At 37.2% G+C, this 17,636-nt stretch overlaps 1 protein-coding gene across 2 annotated transcripts; it reads right to left on the minus strand.

Moving 5' to 3' along the window:
- Nucleotides 1-4,197: 4,197 nt before the first annotated feature.
- LOC140164753 (uncharacterized) lies at nt 4,198-16,052 on the minus strand. Of its 2 annotated transcripts, none has more exons than XM_072188120.1 (6): nt 15,790-16,052; nt 12,096-13,027; nt 11,043-11,330; nt 9,977-10,078; nt 6,578-6,793; nt 4,198-5,527 (listed from the first exon to the last, which is right to left on the minus strand). In XM_072188120.1, the coding sequence occupies exons 2-6, from the start codon at nt 13,003-13,005 to the stop codon at nt 5,238-5,240; spliced, it is 1,806 nt and encodes a 601-aa protein (XP_072044221.1). In that variant the 5' UTR covers nt 13,006-13,027; nt 15,790-16,052; the 3' UTR covers nt 4,198-5,237. The 2 variants fall into 2 exon arrangements, with proteins under 2 accessions (XP_072044221.1, XP_072044220.1); XM_072188119.1 differs by having other exon boundaries at nt 15,712-16,052.
- Between the last annotated feature and the right edge of the window lie 1,584 nt (nt 16,053-17,636).

Below are 17,636 nucleotides of genomic sequence, written 5' to 3' on the forward strand. Positions count from 1 at the left end.
AATAGTCCAATTGTCCAATACAATTTTACCATTAATTCTGATTAATTAGTTGATAGCTCATTAATAAAAAGTATCAAAGCAGCATCGATGGTTGATCCAAAGATTGAACAGATTTGGCTTAATGCCTTAGTTGACTGCATCACATATTGCTACATTATATATAAGATGTTGTTAATATTAAAATGTAAGTCAGAAATAGAGTACATGTTGTGAAGGCCATATGCAGCACATCTTTGGCCTCACCTCTATACTGTGTTTCACCCCAAGTTTGGTTGTGAGGTGTGTTTTTTACTGGTTGTTATATCAAATTGTGTGCACTAATTTAATGAACGCATCTGGACAACTGCAGCTTGTTGCCACATTTTTCACTGCAAATACGTAAAAGCACTGATGTCGGTACCAAACTTGAGGTGAAGCAAAATACCGTAAAATATTGATAGTTAGCATAATTATGTGCTTACTATCGAGTGGTTTTGAAAACATGAAATTGTAAATTGAAAGTGCTCGATAGTAAGCACATATGCTAACTATCAAGTTTTTACAGTATAGTAAGCTGGGTGTGTGTGTAATGCCAAATTTAGGATGGACAATTTTTATTCGGAATATAATTGGCAATCCTCAATTTCTAGCTATAATACCGGGATTTGGCCACTGAGAACTTTTGATGCATTTCCTATGCAACTTCATTGGATTATTAATAATCAGCAAATTAAAAATGAAATAGAAATAGTAAAAGTTGAAACAAGCCCACAAACTGCCTCTTGAATCACAAAATGGCTGCTCAGTAAACCTCGCTCGGTCAGGTCTCCTATGTGCCGTGCAATTAGAGGAGCCCTAAGTAGGGCTCTGGGCTCTTACTGTCAGTCCCCAGCAAAATAACAATACCTTCAAAATGTAATCATTTGTTTTCGTCCCAGTTTTGCCAAATTAGTAACAGTGAATATTTAATTACATAATATATTTCCTGCCCAGTGACGTAGGGTAATATGAAAGAGGTACGTATATCAGATCATCCAAAGAAGGTGTCAAAAGACAATGTGAATGTTGTCTTCTTTATTTACATCTGAATAGGTCATTTCCATGTAAAGTCCAGCTCTTACACAAGATCCAGTTCTTGCCCTGTCCTCAGTTTTGTGATCCGAGGGGCACCTCTCATAATTTAGTGCTCTCAGGTTGAAATCAATTAGCATTTCATATTCTTAATATGGTGGCAAAGTTTTATTTGTAATGTCATGCAATTATTTCACAATGCAATTTAATATTGAATTTAGTAATAAAAGGTAATAATTTTCATTTTATTTCTAGTGATGCATTCACTATATGAAATATCTGACTTTGAAGAATTTACTAATGAAATGAATGGCAATACCGTATTTCGTCAAATAGTCGCCCCCCCTCAAATAAACGCCCCCACCACTTTTTTTTTTTTTTTTTGTTTCAAAAATGCCGATATTTCCATGCTATCTTGTGTAGTAAGCTTACCAAGTTGTCCACATGGTCGATAATAGCGTCAATAATTGGTGAAAATCTGGATCAGAAACCCGGAAGTGAACCAGAAGTCAGTGTTTCTAGCTCATAGTTCATCATTTTAGCGTGAGTTTTACGTTTACCTAATGATTTTAACGGGAATTATCGTTCTAAAACTGAGCAAAATAGTTTTTGTTTGAAGGTATACATGTTTTTAGTTTCTTTGTATTTTATCATTTTTGCCAATATATTGATGAAGTTAATGAGGAAAATTGGCAAAATGTGCTCATGAATATTCATGTTTGACGAAATACGGTATGTGACCTGCTTCCATTAAATAAGTGTAAAGTCGCAAGTTGGTAGGTTTGAGACCCCTTGCTGCTGAACTGATGTTCTTTATTTGACGCTCACCTGTACATGCCAGAAGTACCGTATTCATTCCATTAACCACCCAGGGTCCTTAACAAAGTCATTTTGGGTGGGCGCTTATTTTTTATATTGTTTACATAATTACATATGTAAAAAATGGCCCAGAATATGGACTTTGTGTGTTGATGGCTCTGTGATTGATACATGAGTAGTTGCATGCATGGATCCTGCACATAGTGATAGAGGGTCATGCAGTGTTCGATTTACCTGGATTAGCGTAGCAAAATGCTACTCACAATTTTGGAATTGCTACTCAAATCTGAAAGTGAGTAGCAGTTTTTGCTACACAAAAAAAATATACGAAAATCAGTCACTGGCCACTGCATTTGTCTACGAACTTGCAAGAAGGGAGAAAAAGGATGATAGTTACAGTTATGGCAGGAATTCCCCTGAAAGTAGGAATGTTTTGGCAATGGTAAAAGGTATACAAAAAAATCCACAAAATATGGTGAAAATAATTGCTACTCACAATTTTGGAATATACTCAAATCTGAAAGTGAGTAGCAGTTTTTGCTACACAAAAAAATAGATGAAAATCGAACACTGGGGTCATGTGTAGTAAAGTCGCTGGGTGGGCGCTTATAGGGGTATGGGCGGTTAATGGAACGAATATGGTATGTCTTTCTTTGTGAATGGAGCATGCTTTACATGACAGTGAATGGGAGACAACATTCACAATAGGGCAATCACATCAAAGGACATACTACTGGCTTGTACATGATGTGCAATAATAAAGAACATCAACTCAGCAGCCAGGAGGTCTCAAAATTACCAATTTGCAACTTTACACTCATTTTGTAGGAGCAGATCACATAATGTTATGAAACTTTTTGTTTTCTGCAAAATTATGTATAAACTGATGCAGCTCACGACTCGGAAAATTAATATTATGTTAATATTGGGTTTGTTCACGTTATGTGAGGCCTTCATAAAATGTGCTTATTTAGCACTAATTGGGGGTGAATTTATTATGAGACTTACTATATATCCATTCCAAAAATAATTAAATACACTGATATGGAAAAATAACTTCCTATTACTGATGAGAGTATAGTCCCACCTTTAGGTAAAGTTTCACCCCCAAAATGTCAGCATAATGATGTTACACACAAATGTACACTAACACAGCAATTAACAATTATAGTAGATCCATTTTCTATTTGTTGATTCATTTCAATATGGTTATTGTCACGCTCGCATGAAAACCTCTGACAACACATCGTATTGTGAATCACAAGATTTGGAAGGCTGTTGCCATGTTAGGGAAGCCAAAATGAAGATCCAACTTTTCTTGAACTACCGTAAAGGTCCTGCGAATGGCGATATGGGCTCCCTTGACATGTGGAATTTTAGGCACAACCTGAAAGTGCCCTCCCGTAAAATTCCCACCAGCAAATAAGGGCACAGAACCTTAATTCTTGTTAGAATTTCAGAGGAGGGAGCTCTCTATTTGCACATGAAATTTACCTCAAGACAAAGGAGCCCAAGACGTCCTGGCTGCTGAATTGATGTTCTCTGTTTGATGCACATATGTACAAGCCACTAGTATGTCCTTTGTGAATGCCCTATTGTGCATGCTGTATGTTATTCACAAAGGAGTTACAGTGTACTACTGGCATACAGAATACCCCATTCACAAAGACATACTTTACAGGTGCGCGTCAAACAAAGTACATCAACTTAGCAGCCAGGTGTCTTGAAACTACCAACTTGCAACTTTACCAGTGTTCGATTTACCTGGATTAGCGTAGCAAAATGCTACTCACAATTTTGGAATTGCTACTCAAATCTGAAAGTGAGTAGCAGTTTTTGCTACACAAAAAAAATATACAAAAATCAGTCACTGGCCACTGCATTTGTCTACGAACTTGCAAGCAGGGTGTACAAGGCTGATAGTTACAGTTATGGCAGGAATTCCCTGAAAGTAGGAATGTTTTGGCAATGGTAAAAGGTATACAAAAAAATCCACAAAATATGGTGAAAATAATTGCTACTCACAATTTTGGAATATACTCAAATCTGAAAGTGAGTAGCAGTTTTTGCTACACAAAAAAATAGATGAAAATCGAACACTGAACTTTACGCTCATTTCGTGGGGGCAGGTCATATAGATTTTGCTCATTATGGGTAATTAGTAAACTTGAACATTACAAAGTAGTGAAATGCCAAATATTGAAAGATCTATTGTCTAATTTTATTATGTACTTTCAAAATTCTTATCAATATCAATTAACTCCTTTATTCCATTCAGTGCAAGTGTAATACACTAAACAATTTCTTTTTGTCACAACATCAACAGTGTCAAAAAAGGAGTCTGTAAGATATGAAACATCCACAGTGAGTCCTGTTTTATTGGACTAGAACTATGAAATCTCGTTATAAATTTCTAATTGTTTTATGTGATATGATATTGATATGCTTAAACTCATGAAATGTATTGTTGTCAATGCAGTGTTGTTGAACTGACTGTATATATGAATTGTAAATGTGTGTAAAAAGTAAGAATTAAATGAAAGACAGACATTTAATACATATGAATATGTTTACCTCTATGATACTGTGGACAAAGTTGGTCATTAATTGCTTGTGTGTATTTACTGGATACAGATATGTAACATGATTAAGAGGAATGAGGTTGTAGCGGCACTCTTTAACTTCTGGCTGTTAGGATGATTTTCAAAGGAAAATAACCAACAGGCCTTTTAGAAAGGCTAGGCTGGGCAAGAAAGGTTATTTACATTTCATGCAGCTTTGAAAGGAAAACCTGGGTACAAACCTGTTTTCAGACTAGCAAACCTTAAGACTAGATAGAAATCCCCAAATTGTTATTGGGCAGTAATTTGCACATAGGAATGGTTTTAGAACTGGGCTTGTGTTTACATGCACATGGAAGGTTTTCCTGCACAGCGATGGTAGGAAAAAGAAGCCTTATCCCAGCAAACAAAAACGTTTTACAGAAAATGTTTAAATGTTTTAATAACATTCAAAAAACATTTTTGAAAACTGAATGCAAAGCATTCTAACATAATGTTATTAGGTGTTGACAAAATATTTTGCAATAACATTTTGACCGCATTTTAAAAAACTTCTTGTGTTTTTTCATATAAAACGTTTTAAAGATGTTTTTATGGCCTTATTTACTGGGTAAGGCCAGTACATAGTCTGATGTGTTTGCTTGATTTTTCTGTTGCAATAGAGGCTACATTGTTGGTTCTGTAAGCGATTTTCGCTTGTTGGCTGCTATTTACTAACTCAAATGATAAAACTTTTTCACAAAAGTTACAAATGCAGGCACAATTTTCACATATATTATGGCCTTTTATGTAGGGTTACTTGGAGATTTAGTTCTTGAACAATTTTTCAAGAGCAACTGTGAACTTAAGACACGTCTTTGCATTCATTTGGTAATCCGACCTCAACTCTTCTTTGAATTCCTTTGGATCCCTGGAGTAGTCACTGTACATCTTTTCAAGATGGCTGCCTTCAAGTGTGTCCAGTGTTTCGCACAGGTCATCAAGTTTCTTCTTCCTCAGCCAAACTTGGACATCTTCTTCAGTCCAGTTGCAAACAGATGAGTTGGGATTTGGTAGTGTAGCATGGACTGTGGTTGCTTGTGTAGCTCCGAGTGGGCCTAGAATGAAAATGATGATTAAAAAGTGGTTTTAACATTTGTTGTAATCATTCATAGAAGTGTACTTTCGTCCACATGCAATAAAGTCACTGTATAATATATCGTTAATCTTAAAGGTGGGTAACCTGATTGAAAATCTCATCCCCCACTTTACCTCATCAAAATGCTGATTTTGGTATCAGATGAAAGCTCATATTTTTCTCATAAACATATTGAAATTTGGCGTTCCAAATCGGTGTATTTCCAAAAAAATCATAAAAAACTGCCGACTTAGTCTCAAATATGGTATACCATAGTTGAGACTAATTAGGCAGTTTTTTGATGATATCTTGGGGAAATACACTGAGCTGGAACTTATAATTTCAATATGTTTATGAGAAAAATAGGGCCTTTCACTTGAAATCAATATATTACATGATCATGATGATTATCATTAATAAAAACACCGTAGACTACCAATATCATACTGTATAAATGTCGGTAATTCCATTAGGAATTAGTCACATTTACAAAAACCATTTACATTTTCTTTTTGCATGAGTGCTTGAAAGGGATGACATTTTATGTTATATGTAAGTTTTAAAGAATTTGATTTCCCTAATATATCAGGTCACCTTCCTTTAAATACCACTCAAACTCACAGATAGTTGCATTTTATGCAATTAGCAACTGCATCAACTTCAAACCCAAATGTCACTGATACAAGCTCTATCAAAATGATCGGTACCTAACAGTATAACAGTATCCCGTGATCATGGGCATGACTGCATGCCACATCAAAATGCACCATAAGATCCAGTAAATTTGATAATTAATGTCATAAACAGTCATATAACCATAAATTATGATAATTTCAATAGTACCCTATGTTGCATTTGGAAGAAGCAGGCTTTTCAATAGCCATCACAACTGATTGGTACCAATCATTTTGATACGGCCTGTATTGATCATAATGATAATTAAAGTTGGGCATTTTTTGTGAAGCTTCCTCCTCAAAATAAATGATGCAATGCCTCTTGCATGTACTTTTTGTACTTATGCTACTCTCACCGTCATGTTCATCAGGGAGTCTTCTACATGCATCTGGTGTCAATTCCTCCAAAGCTGTCAAGAGTGATGCCAAATCTGTTTGTGTGAGATCCTCAGAAAAGAACTTATAGTAGAGCTGCATTCCCTGCAGAGCACCAAGCCATCCATCTGGTGTGTAATCTTGTTGTACAAGTAGGGGAATTACTTTCTTCTTGAGCTTGTATGCATACTCTGCTTCTGCAAAACGATAACCATGCCATAGGATAGCATTGTTATAAACATTCCAGAATCAACGAGAACAGTTGCACCCCCTGATAAATTTTGTGTCTAATTTTGCATTTTTCTCAAAAAGTAACTACACACTGGTAACAAAAGTTATGTAAACTCAACCCAGAAAGTATCGAAACAATTATAGATGGTCAGATATATTGGGAACTGCAATATATAGCAAAAACCTATTAAATGTATATAAAACGCAGCTTTCTCCTGCGCATTTTGATACCTCTTTTGTTGCTCTACGACATCATTTGGTCGAGTTATGGGCGCTTGAGTGGCTTCAAGTCGGATTTTGAAAGTTGCACTTGGCTCCTATTCAAGCCAAATGCGTTCGTCGTGCATACACACACACACAATCAAGACAAAGATGTGCTCTGTTTACTTAACCATGAACTTTACTTTATTTTACTCCTTCGACTTCCAACTTCCAATACTTGCTACCCTTTACTTATCTCTGACTTATCTCATTAACTCTTTCTGCTGACATCTCAATACTTGGGTTGGGTGTGCCCACCATCACTGTCTATCACTGAATTTGGCGGACAAAAGCAATGGTCATTTATTGGTCACAGTACAACGCTTGAATAGGAGCTAAGTGCAACTTTCAAAATCCGACTTGAAGCCACTCAAGCGCCCATAACTCGACCAAATGATATCGTAGAGCAAGAAAAGAGGTATCAAAATGCGCAGGAGAAAGCTGCACTTTATATACATTAAATAAGTTTTTGCTATATATTTCAATTCCCGATATATCTGACCATCTATAATCGTTTCGATACTTTCTGGGTTTAGTTTATATTATCATGATTATAGTGGCAAGGAATCCAATTACTTCACTGAAATTTCAGTGATTCAAGACAGGTTCATTATATATGTTACGAAATGAGGTACATTCTAGCGGTACCTCTTTTCTTATCATAAATAATGTATCGCTTGTCTTGAGTCACTGAAATTCCAGTGTAGTAACTGGATTCCTTGCCACTCTAATATACATAACTTTTGTTACCAGTGTGTTATTATTTTTTGAGAAATATCCAAAAGTAGTCACAAATTATCAAGGGGTGTAGTACCCTTAACAGATCACACAACCTAAATCATAGCAAATGAAAGGAAAATTCGACTGACCAATACAGGATTTGAACAGGTTCCCTTTGATTCACTCCTTTAATACACACCTTGTTCAAGGAAAGGTTTTCATTATTATTATTCCATCAGCTTCAATTACATTATTATGATGGGGATGACTGTATGCCAAGTTGAACCCTCCCAGCAAACACAAAACGTTTTCAACATCATTCGCGAAAAGGTTGCCAGAAAACGTTTAAATGTGGGGTTATATAAAGGGTATAAAACGTTTTCATAACATTCCGAAACATTTGTTGATAACATACTGCCAATATTCTAACATTATATTATTTATGTGTTGACATAATATTTGGCAATAATGTTTTCAAAAATTATTTTACAATAACATTTTGAAAATATTACATGTATTTAGTGTGTTTCAATACAAAGTTTTTTTTAAAACGTTTCCATGACCTTTATATAACCCGGCATTTAATGTTATTAAAACGTTTTTCAAAATCCAAAATATATTTAAAACATTTTGTGTTTGCTGGGCTGTAGCCTACATGTTTCGCATTTACATTTCTAAAGCTGAATTTATGCTCAATGTTTACTTACATTTCCAGAGCGTCAAGCTGATCAATCGATTCAAATCGCGGAGGCAAAAACGACGTCGCTTTTGCAAGTTGAAGAAATCTCAACTTACCTGCGATATCGCTTGACACGTGATTGCGTCAACCAATCATATACAACCATCTGGATCTATTATTTTGCTAATTAATTTACCTTTCTTGATTATTAATTTTTGGTGATGAATTAATTCAAAGCAATACTTACTGACAGCAACTGATGTTTTAAAAATGTATTTTGTGGCATTTAGAATATTTTAATTGCCGTCTGCAATCGCTATCGCCGTGATAAGTATAAATGCAAAAGCGACGGGCGATGCATCGCAAAATTCGGCGATTGCAAATCGCTTTTTCAAAAGCGATTAATCACATCGCTCGGCGATCGAGTATAAATTCAGCTTAAGTCACCTTTCCTATAAATAATAAATTAGTTGTAGTCAATATGTATGTGGTTACACAGAAAGAAAACGTTTTACAGTATACGTCGGGAAAATGTTGGGTTATATAAAGTGCATAAACATATTATTAACAATAATCAAAAACACTTTTGAAAACTTGCAGCAAAACGTTCTGACATAATGATGAACAAATATTTTGCAAAAGAATATTTGCCAACAAATATTTACAATAACAGTTTGACAAAATTTTTAAAATGGTGATGTTTTGGTTTTTTACCATATAAAACATTAAAAAAACCGTTTCCATGAACTTAATATAACTCGACAATTAAATATTAAAACATTTTGACAGAAACCAAACACGTTTAATAACGTTTTAAAAACATTATTTGTGTGTTTGCTGGGAAACTCATGAAGGTTCTCATGCTATGCTTTAGAAACAATAAACCGAGACGCTCAAAAAAAACTATTCTAAAGTATGGGAAAAGTTAGAAGTCAATAAGCACAGTGATTAATGTCAATGCATCATAATCAATATAAACATCTCAAAAAAAGTAACTAACCCCTTAAACAATGAACATTATTCAAAAAGGGGCTATTGTATTGCAAAACTGAAAAAGGCGTTGGAAGCAGAATTTATTTTTGCGCATTTTGACACCTCATTTGATACGATAGCCCAGAAAACAATAAAACACCGGTCAATTTAATGTAGTGAGGTCCAGATTTGAAAGTTGCACTTATGTAAGCTTATATACAATGTTTTACAATACAAAAACACTCAGGTATCATTACACAGATTTCCTTCCATTACACTGAATGCAAAATCAGTAGAATTTACTGCAACTTTCAGATCTTTGGCTACATTGATTTAAATGTACGCTGTGACGTCAATATTTAGGCAATTGCTACAAATGAGGTGTCAAAATGTGCAGAAATAAATTCTGCTTCTGTATACAATCACCCGTTTTTGAATAATGGTCATTATTTAAGGGGGGGTCAGTTACTTTTTTGAGATGTTTATATGATCTAAACATGATTAGATTAATAAGTACCTGTCCTGCAACTTTGGCTGTTCTTGTATGTCTCGGACATGAAGATGAGAATTATCTCGGACTTTTCTACAGCTTCGGCCATGGAGCTCAGAATGTCAGCCCCTACAGATAAGAACAACAAAATGATTTTGCTGATATTGTACAGTAAAGGAACAATTATACAATTGTATTCTTTGTACTTACCAGTAATATGCATTTTTTCCGATTGACACTGGGGGCTTAAGCTAGTAAACAACAATAAAAAAAATAGCCACAACTGACATTGCTGCTCTCAAAATAATGTTATATAGCATAGACGCTTACACTTGAAATGCTAATATTAAAGGAAGTGTCCGGCAATCACAACATTAAGTCTTATATATTAGAAAAATAATTATTAAGCACGAATCACATGGTTTTATTTAAAACAAACCCATATTAACCATAAAAACGAATAAAAACAGCCATTTCTCAACACGGTGAAATGTTCTAGAGCAATGACGTCATGGTTATTTGTGCTCATTTGTCGTTAGGCTTCATTTGGGACGTCATTGCTCTAGACAATTTGGGCGCGGGAATTTTGAATATCGCGTGTTGAGAGATGGCTGTTTTTATTCGTTTTTATGGTTAATATGAGTTTGTTTTAAATAACACCATGTGATTCGTGCTTGATAATTATTTTTCTAACATATAAGACATAATGTTGTGATTGCCGGACACTTAGCAAAACGATGTTCCTGAAAGAACTTTACCGTTGGAAACTTTTTGGGTATTCCCTAATCAAACATGACCGAATTCATTTACAAAGTTGAATTATATAGTTGAAGTATAAGAATTTTACGAAAATCTCCATTCCTCCACGGATTCAAATATCAATCAATGATCTGCATCTGGATGGTATCAAGTACTGATCACGAGGCGCCTAATTGTCATGATTGTGCAATACATGTTTAGGAATCGATCAAAAGTGAGGTATGATTAGCACATCAATAGTTATAATCCGGTCAAGTGTTAAAAGTTTTTAATTATTTAATATGCTTGAATAGTAACGATAACTTAACACCATTATATGTTACTTATTACTTACTCAAATGAGTGACATCCATCCACACTCTATAGCCGTGGTTAACCAAATCATCCCTGATCTTTTCTGCAATACTTTGGAAATCCCACTGGTAGCTAATCATGACTTTGGCTGTGTGTGCCATCGCCTGTCTGGGTTCCTTGATAGCTTCTTCGTATGATGGTGGGGACTCTTGTGGAATGCTCTCTCTTGTTGGCAGATCTTCGTGTCGGTTGTTGTTGATCTCCCAAAAAGCAAAGGCACTGGCATTCCGAAGATCTCTGTTCGTTGAGTGCCGCAATTTATCTAACACTGTAAAAGGACCATATCATAACTTGGGTATGAATATACATGTACTTTCCGATCCGGAGATTCACCCTTCGCCACAACAACAACGATTAATTTACATCTATGGTACATGGCTCAATCCATTTAGACTTACACACAAATTGGCTCGATAGCTCGAAATGTGGTACATTTTAAATTTACTACTTGCAAACGTACTAAGATACGTGAAGCGTTTTAAGCAATTCGCCGAACGCGAGTAGCGGCAACGCCAAAAACTATTTTACACTGAAAAATAAATTGGAGATATCGCCCTCCGTAGTTATAATAAAACAGGAGCACGGTGGCCAAGCGGAACGGGCTCAGACTCATAAGGTTGCAGGTTCGAGCCCCGGCGACGCCATCGTGTTGTGCCCTTGAATAAAGCACTTTACCTCGATTACTCTTCCCCACCCAGGTGTCTAAATGGGTACCGGCTTTCTTAAATGCTGTAAAGGTAACATACTCGCTGTGGATGGAGGAGGTGTGGCGATCCCCCACAGCAACATTTCATATGGAGTCTGGCCTAATCGCTAACGAAAGAGAGATGTGCACTCGGTCCTGTAATATGCAGGTTTGACTCCTTTTACTGTGCCACGAAAGGGATAAAAGTGACAATGTGTTCGTTATGCAATATTGGTTTCATGTTGGTTCTTTCTATCGTTTCCTTCTTCAAAATTGAACAAATGCAACATTATTTGTCACAGAGTAAGTGGTGCTCTCATAAATAATTCTAATTCATATCATACTTACATGGAACTGCTTCTTGGAGTTGAGGGCCTTTCTTGATTGACTCCACAAATGTCAGGTTCCACACGGCTTCAGCAGCCACACACTGTTCCTCTTCATTAAAATCATCCTGCAACATGCGCACTATGGCAGGAATGCCGCCTTCTTTCTCAATCTCGAGTTTGTTACTGTCATTAATCGATAAACGATTCACGCAATCGAGAATCTCTTTAGCAGACCCTCCTACCCCACAAAAACCCACTTCGTGATTTGATGACTTCGTTGCATTCTGCAACCATTTAATAAGAATAGCTACTCCTCCATTTAAAGTTGCAAGAATACCACTTTCTGTATCATCAACGACATATGCAAGGATCATGAGCGACAACAGGCTAACCATTCCATTTTGTGATGTCAGGTACTTCTTGAAGATACAATACGCGTCTGCTTCTCGAAAGAATTTTCGGTTGCTGCCAGCCCGAGATATGGAATTGCAGAGAAGGAAAAGTATGTTTTGCACTGGACCTTTTATCATTTTGAATTCTTTCTCTTGTTCGAAGTAGTTGCCGAGTTCATTTAACCCCGCAAAAAGCATCGGAATACTCCCACATTTTCCCAACTCGACACACAGCTCAGGGCAAATATCGGTAAAATTAAGGTAAGTCTGCAACATAAGATTTAAGTTTGAGAATCCAGCCTTCCCCCATTGCTCTCTTGTTAGAAAGCCACTCAACGGACTCCACATTCTACCAAACAACTGCCCATACCCTTGAGTAGACAAATATAAGCCTATTTGTTTTATATCCCCTGTTTGGCTCTGCCATATTGTCGAAAGGGCTGCTTCTGCTTTAGAACTTGTATAATCGTCACATTTCTGCAAGTATTTGAATGCTTTATCGATGCTTTTTTTGACAGATTTGTCCAGTGTTGCCATGATGTTGTTAACCTTCTGTTTTCTATAATATGGTAAAATACAACAAATGGTGAATATCAAAAGTTGTGGGCCGACGCTGCATGAGAAAAGGCCTTATTACCGATGTAATGATGATATAAATGTGCAGGCCCTGAGATATAGGGTGACTTTAGGTATAAACAAAATCCCAAAGACCCACCGCACCATCTCTGAATTCCGGGGATGATATACTTGAAAAAATGATGATGTGCATCCCCACCTTCACATCTGTTTGGAGTGCGTCGTAGCTTTAATTTCGACTACAATAGGCATGATAAGTGCCCACCTCAATGTAATACATAATGTCAAATATGGAAACACAAAGGTATTGCAACATAGCTGAAAAGAAGAATTCGGCCCCGGGGGGCCACTCAAGTATGATAGTGTACGCATGCGTGACCAAATTTTCTTTAAACACCCCCTAAACGAGTTTTACCCTACCAGCAAATTTAGGCCCTTAATAAGGTAATTTAATATAAAATTTACCCCCAAATGAGTTTTTTGGCTAGTAAAAATGAAAAAATGGACCCTTTATGGACTCGTAATTTACCAAAAATGTGAAAAGGTACCCTAAACAAGTTGTTCAGCTTCAGAAAACTACCCTTATTCTTAAAAATCAGTGTTTTTAGACCCTAAATGCGTCACTTGCGTAACTTGCCTTGCCTAAAAAAAACACCCCCTTGCTTTTTTGGTCACGCATGCGTACAGACCATTTATGTGAGTGAACCCCCCGGGAATTCGGCAAACTGTAAACTAAACATCTTGTCCATTTCCCGAGGTCGATTTCACGTTTTGTACTATATGACAATATTCTTTGCATGATATCATGATATTAAGACCAGGCTAATCAATATTGGAAGGCAGTGGCGTAACTAGGGGGGGGGCAACATGCCCGGGCGCTACCGTTAGGGGGGCGCCAAATTGACCAATTCAGCCAGGCCCAGCATCGATTCTGCGCCCCTCCAAGTGATGAAAGTCAAAATTTTCAACACAAAATCAATTGAAAGAACATTTTAAGACCGATATGCAACTTCTAGTAACCAAAATTAATTAGTGGTAGGCCTTATTTGTCCAGAATTAACTGAAATTCTGGGGTGGGGGTAGGGGCGCCAATTTTGTTTCTTGCCCCGGGCGCTACCGACCCTAGTTACGCCACTGTTGGAAGGTGTCACATAATGGTTACGGTGGGCATTTCCCAGTGCTGGTAATGGCGGAAAGATAGACATCCAATTGAACGAAGAATCTGAAGTCCACAAAATGTCCAGATGCCTAGTTGGTCACCAAATGGTTCAAGTGATTTCTGTAACGTGCCAGGAAATAGATTACGCAAGAAGGTTGTACAGAACTACACAAAATAATATGCATGTGCTGTATGGGACCCTTTTTACGATACATCATCGGACTTGAAATGATTTGAAATCACCGTCTTGAAATGATACAGCACAGGGTAGCGCACTTTGTCACCAAGAACTACAACAGAACAGAGGGCTCCATGACCCAGATTCTCCAAAAATGGCAATGGCCTACACTGGAACAAAGAAGAAAACAAGTCCGGCTTACGTTATACGACTATGTTTAAAATACAACATGAATCGCTTGCCATTCCAAAACCAGACTACGCCCAACGTCAGAGTGATAACAACACTATCATGATCAGTGACTATATGCAATACCACCCAGCTAAATACGTCAGGGTTGTGAGACTCTTGAATTGCAATTGACCTTTTCGGTAAATCCCATAACCCTTTGCGAGTACACCTGAGAACTCGTCATTTGACGTCACGCCGACTTGCAATGCGCAGTAACGATGTTCGATAAACGATGTGCGCATCGGCGCGGAGCGGCGTGACGCAGAATGACGAGTTCTTAGGTGTACTCGCAAAGGCTTATGGGATTTACCGAAAAGGTGAATTGCAATAATAAGGTCACGTGGTTACTCCATCAAGGACATTTAAACACGTGATGAACTCACAAAAATGTTTTGATGTGATTCAAGGTCATTGGGTGCCTTATTGGGTAGCCACGTGATCCTTTGAGTCCTCAGACTTTGAAGGACCTTATAATTAAGGCTGTGAATCGTTCTTCCGCCACCATTTCCCTGATACGATGAGAAACCAATTTAACCATGTTAACCATTTTGGAATCGTTTTAAGCCTTGACATTTCCTGGACTACTAAATGTCATCTTTTCTGCGTTACGGATTTACGCCATTCCGCCCGTAATAACTCGAATATGCACATGGTGTCACCATGTCGTGCAGTACATTCATCCCATTTGATGCAAAGAACATATTAAATTGCTATCACATATTGTGGAAACGACAGGATTTAAGGGGGTACTACGCCCCTGCCCAATTTTGTGCCTATTTTTGCATTTTACACAAAATTATAAAGCATTGGTGACAAGTAAGATATTTATATTATAGGGGCAAGGACTACAACTACTGCACTGGTAATTTTATTTCAGCACAGACAACAGTTGTGGAGTTACAGTCAAAAATGAGGGAAACCCAATATTTGATCAATAAATCAATAACTACTTGCCTTGAGTTGCTGAATTTTCAGTGCAGTAGTTGTACTTGCCCCTATAATATACATATCTTACTTGTCACCAATGCGCTATAATTTTTGAGAAAAATGCAAAAATAGGCACAAAATTGGCCAGGGGTGTAGTACCCCCTTAACTTACACTTTGTCGAATTCTTCTTTTACGGCTATATTGCAATACTAGCTAATTATTTAGTGTAGTGTGTTTGTGGTAACTCACAACGTATGTACACTTATGCCTAATACGTATATCTTGAAATGTTTGTTGTTAGTTTCACTGCTCACTGCTCTTCTGCAGATGCCAGATGATTTTCAATAAGAGCTCTGATGTTCAATAGATCACTCCGAACCAAAAATATTTTACAATATCTGCAAAGCTCTGCAATTTGTAGCCCTGCGTCGCGTCAGAAACTCTCAGCTCAGTATTTATAAGTATTATCCTTATGTGTCACTGTTTGTAAGCAATGCTGAATTTCAGGAAGTGAAACTATTATATACACGGGACGTACGCATGATTGAAAGGTCAAAGAGTCACTTCACAAAAGTTGAACCACGCATCAGATCTAATGTCTGAAAATAGTCTGACAATATAATCTGTGGTTCCTGGAGGATCTTCGGATGCTGACTTTCCCTATAATTACTTTTTGCTCTTTATGTAACCCAAATTAGTCGGAATTGGGCGCTTTGGGGCACGTTTGCCCAAATGCACGCAATTGAGCGCATTTATAGTCTCCACTGAAAACTGAACCAAAATCGCTGAAAAGGTGCCCCCAAACCGTGGCACATCCCCGACACACTTTAAAGGGATAATAGGTATGTATGGTGGTGCAAAGATAAATAACCATACCCGGGTAATCATACCATCAAGTCGTTTCCCTAATTGTGATTGGATAAACTAGACGCAACGTTCCCGGAACCACCGCTAGGTGGCAGCACACGACGAAAGCTTTGATGGAACACGTACCTTAGTTACTTTCATATGGAAAAACCAGGTAATGCTCTGAGATGCCCGAGATATCTATGATGTAGCCACAATTTTGACATTGTAGCGCATGGAATGCCTTAGAATGGTTTCAAAAGGGTTGGAAACGCTGATAAATATACGAAACAGCATAGATATGGGCCAAAAAGTGCATTTAATCGACAGATCTAATAGACCCGTGACGTCTGCGTGACGTCTGCCTTCATCTGGCCAGACGCCACCAACGGCATCTATCTCTCAGTTCCGAAAAACTCTGGATATATTTCGTATCACAGTTGAGAGCTTTGAGCGCGCCTCAAACCTCGTATAAGTTCACTGAGGAACTACGCATGCGCTATAAAGTTGCAACAAAACTCAGTTTTTTCAGCAATGTTTAAGTGAATTCTGATCAATATATTTGCACCATAATTTAAAATATCCGACAGAATCCTGATGGCCGTGGCAGATAATGTATGTTCCCACAGAGCCGGGTGACACAGAAGCACACTTTTTAATGCGACATCCCAAGATATAATGTATGTTCCCACAGAGCCGGGTGACACAGAAATCAGAAAAAGTATACTTTCACTTATCTATGATGTATGGTTATGGAGTTATGGACAAAAAAGTAACACTGTGACGTCATGTGATCAACTTCGCCCCCACTCCCACGCCCGTTGTATTGGGGGCGAAAATGAAATTTGCTCTGATTTTGATTAAACCGGTTTCAAATTATTTGTCTTGTTGCAAGAAATCAGAAAAAGGATACACTGAATAGATTCATCAGGTTTGAAACCGTCAATAGTGAGTAAATTGTTTTGTTTTGTTTCAATGAAAATTTTCCTTAATAAAAATTTTCCTTAACAGAAAAAGGATAGATTTAACTATCTTGGGTGCATTCTTATCCAGGCAACAATTTGTCACGTTCAAATTGATTTTATATATAGAACTCAATGCGACTACGGTATGTTATTGAATGCAACACATCTCGGCATAATTATACTTGCTCATTTCAATACTGAACAACTCAGATTTTGGAATCTACCAGTTTATTGATCGCGAAAGCCCGACTAAAAATAATTCACTTGGGAAGCTAACAAACAGAG

The sequence above is a fragment of the Amphiura filiformis genome, chromosome 11, assembly GCF_039555335.1.
Source record: "Amphiura filiformis chromosome 11, Afil_fr2py, whole genome shotgun sequence".
In the NCBI taxonomy this organism is placed as follows: domain Eukaryota; kingdom Metazoa; phylum Echinodermata; class Ophiuroidea; order Amphilepidida; family Amphiuridae; genus Amphiura; species Amphiura filiformis.